The 3,787-nt window shown below is 40.7% G+C and overlaps 1 protein-coding gene across 1 annotated transcript; it reads left to right on the plus strand.

Moving 5' to 3' along the window:
• Positions 1 to 561: 561 nt before the first annotated feature.
• LOC104513034 (G kinase-anchoring protein 1-like) lies at positions 562 to 3,078 on the plus strand (the record flags this gene model as incomplete). Its single annotated transcript, XM_010156254.1, has 2 exons — positions 562 to 771; positions 2,935 to 3,078. Coding segments are annotated over exons 1-2 (354 nt in total), but the record flags the coding sequence as incomplete, so codon positions are not given.
• Between the last annotated feature and the right edge of the window lie 709 nt (positions 3,079 to 3,787).

The following is a 3,787-nucleotide window of genomic DNA, read 5'->3' on the forward strand; positions in this document are numbered from 1 at the left end:
TACCCTGGAGAAAACTGCTTGTTGACTTTCTCGTGGCCTGGGAACAAAATGTTGCTACTTGTTAAATAAGAGATAAGGCTGCTTACCCAGAACTGGAGCCTATATATGCATAATACCTACTTGCTTGCTCCCTCAAACCATATGTTTGTTAGGCTCCGGGCATCTGAAACAGTTTTGGAGTGCTATGCTATTCCTAAGTTGGTGGGTTTTTTTTTTGTCCTTTTCGTCCTTCAGATCATGAAGGTCAGGTTCTTTTAGATTTTAGAGGCTGCTACTTGTTTTTTCCATCAAACATAATCTCTGAGGAACAAATGTATTAGCCTAAAATAGCTTGTTTTATAGATTATTCTTTCCTTTGCAGTTCTTGTTAGAATACTTAAGATAATACAATTTAGTAAAAATATAGAGAGTTTTGGGTTATTTTATACTAGTTTTGCCACTAACAGATATGAATTATTGGTTGCTTGGTCAAACATTGTCTTCGTTTTTATTTCTATGCCACTTTCCTAGGAAATCTAACAATTTAAGAGAAGCCATCTCAGCAGAATTTCAGATGTGGCAATGGCGTCTAACGCCAGTTTAGTGCCTACCACTGCATCTCGTTTCGCTTTACTACAAGTTGAAAGCGATACTGATTCAAAGCCTGGAAAAGGAAGAAGTAGCCGAGGTGCCCATAAATCTCAGGCTTCAGGGGGAAGATCCTCTCTAAAGGAGAAAAAAAGAAAGAAAAGGAGAGAAAAGAAAGAACAGCAGCGGCGTGAGGCCATCGAGGTAAAGGGATTATATTTTCAGTAGTGGGTAAGGTTGTTGTCTGATAAATAACTCTTGCTGTCCCTGACAGGTCACTGGTGTTTATTTTTTTAATGAAACAAATGTTACTTAGTCACACTGACTGCATTATTTTCCTTGCTGTACTAAGTGTTCTTTAACATAAAATTAGGACACTCCCTACTATACAAGTTGAAGATTTTTAATACGGATAAATTGCTAGGGTTTACTTTCTTGACAGCACCACCTGAATAATTAATTCCTGACAAAGGGAATGACCTTTCTGGAAAGTGATTGCTAGGAAGCAACTTGTTTTCAGTGGTTTTTAGGTAGTCAGTTCTAGTTGCTTGCTTGGGTAGCCAGCATGTTAAAAATTCAAAGGAGCTTTCAAGGTTGTTATTTTTCTTGTGTTTAGGAGTCATTTAGGCCTACCTACTGGAACTGGAATTCTAGATTGGTGCGTGTTGTGGTTTAGCCCCAGTAAGCAGCCAAGTACTGGGATGTGCACTCTCCCAGCTTCTTGTAGAGAAGAAGCCGGGAATACAGGTGCAGTATCGGCAGCTGAAAAAGTTATTGCCCTGATGTAACCATTCCTTAGTAACAACTGAAAACAATAGCGTGTTACCAATATTCCTCTCAGCACAAATCCAAAGCAAAGCCTCGTACTAGCTGCTAGGAGGAAAATTTAACTCTGCCCCAGCTAAAACCAGCACGTTGTCTGACAACTCATCTGACGTAGCATTTCTGTATGAAACTATACGTATGTTGTATCAAATTTAGTGTGTAAAACAAACAACCCCCAAACCCATCTTTTTTTTTTTCTTTTAGTATCTATTAAACCTAAAATCCTTGAAATTTAGTAGCTGCGCTAATGCTAAGTGATTTTTTTTTCAGCTTTGCTGTTCCTTTCTTATATTGAAGATTAAGTTTTCCATAAGCATACCCTGATGTTCCTTTATGCCTGCCTTAACACCATCAAAATGGTTAACGCCATCAAAATAATAGCATGTATGCATGTGCATTGCCTGTATCCACAGAAATGCATTTGCATGGAAGTGATACGTGCACCTCTGCTGTCGCAGGAGTAAGTAAGGGCTGACTCATTTTCTTCACCCCGGCACGTACTGCGCCTGTGGCTACACCCCACTGAAGTCATAAATCAGAGTGGTCTGCTCCAATGTTCTTGCCCGCACTGTACTCTGACGCAGGGGTTGTAGTGCTGGTGCAGGTAGCAGGGAAGACGGTAGCAAAGCAAAAGGCTGTATGGCAAGGGACTGTTCAGAGGGGAAGGAAAACAACGCTGAAGTATCCGCACAATTGCCTGATTTTAAGTAACTTTAAGCTAAGGTGAGCTGCCATGACACTCGGTAAACACACAGTAAGGAGAACACTGCTAATTGTACTTCGTTTCTCTTTGTTCCGTCTTTCATCTGATAACAGCTGCTTTCTCCCTTCCAGGAACCTTTATGTTAAGGAGAACCCTGTCTCTACATTGACAGTAGATTGCTTTGGTGCCTTTATTTCACTCCAAGTAAGGACCAGAGCGTCCATTCATGTTTAGGCTTCAGCAGTGAATGTCTTTGAGCTGCCAGATTCGCAGGTTATTTGTTCACTATCAAACTTCAGAATGATGTATTTTTAAGATGGCGCTGTGGCATCCATATGGTGCAGCAATTAAAAGTAATTCTTACTGCAGGTTCTTAAAATGTGACCAACTTTAGGTTGCTGACAGACTGTGAGGTCCATCTGCGTTGTTACTTTTTCTACCTAGATCTCTAGTTCCTCTCTCTGCTGATACAAAATCCACCTTTTCTTTGGCACTGATACTTAATTTGGGTCAGGCATGAGCACACCACAGTACTTGATCCAGCATGGAAGCCGTTGGACAGTTATCTCTTCAGATTTGTTGAAAGTATTTTCAGCTGGCAAGCTATATTTATTTTTTAATTGTTTTATGTTATGTGGCTGATCCACAGTTTTCCATAATCTTACATTATGGTGTGTACCATAAATGACAGAACAAAAATGAAGCCCGAACTACAGAGGAAGGTAAAGCACATGCATGTCTCATTGGCACATGTGTCTGAATGCTTTTGTTAATCCATTAAGGCTGTTTATTCATGCTTGTCAACATTTCGACTGACGTTAAGGATAACTCTTTTTCAGCTCAGAAACCTTGCTTTTAAAAAGATTCCCCAGAAGTCATCACACGGAGGCTGTCAGTCTCAGCATGAACAAAAACTGCACACTGCGACGCAGAAGGACTCTCAGGAAGAAAATTGGCAGGAGCAGAGAAAAAGAGATGAGCAGGTACAGCTTGCTGCATTTATCTGTCTTTGGCTTTTCTGAAACACGTTATTCCATGAAGTTAAATCTCATGGATAGAGAGAGATGGCTGGAGAGGAAGCAACAGAATACTGCCACGCAGCAAGAAAGGTTACAGTGGAAATTTAGGCCACATCTTGTGTCTAATACAGTATAGAGCCAGTACATGCTGCTTTTTGCACACCTCATAGCTGGACTGTGAATACTGGAGTCTGGTAAGAGGAATTTAAATCATTTGGACAACAAGTAGAGTATGGCCATGGAAGGATGATGACATGCTGCGGTGGGAGTAAAGCTGGGGATGTTTTAGTGAAGCAATGCATGGAAATACAGTACAGATCCATGGTAAACTAGGATTAGTAAGTTCTGTTAGGCATAAAATAACTAGTTCCTTTCTGGGTTGCAAGGAACACTAGAACTGAAAGCTGACTGCCATGTAGCACACTTGGGAAAGGGTAGCCCTATCAGTGTAAGAACCTCTGTTGATTACTGAAAAGATATTCAACGTTAAAAATGAACCCTACCAAATGCTAGCACTTCAGGAATAAAGTAGAGAGAAAGCAAGGTATTGTGGTTTAATCCCAGTCAGCAACTAAGCATCACACAGCCACTCACTCACCTCCATCCATTCTCCAGTGGAGGAGGAGAATCAGAGGAAAAGACAAAGAAGCTTGTGGGCTGATGAGATAAGAAC

Source organism: Eurypyga helias, unplaced genomic scaffold, assembly GCF_000690775.1.
Source record: "Eurypyga helias isolate BGI_N326 unplaced genomic scaffold, ASM69077v1 scaffold25057, whole genome shotgun sequence".
Classification (NCBI taxonomy): domain Eukaryota; kingdom Metazoa; phylum Chordata; class Aves; order Eurypygiformes; family Eurypygidae; genus Eurypyga; species Eurypyga helias.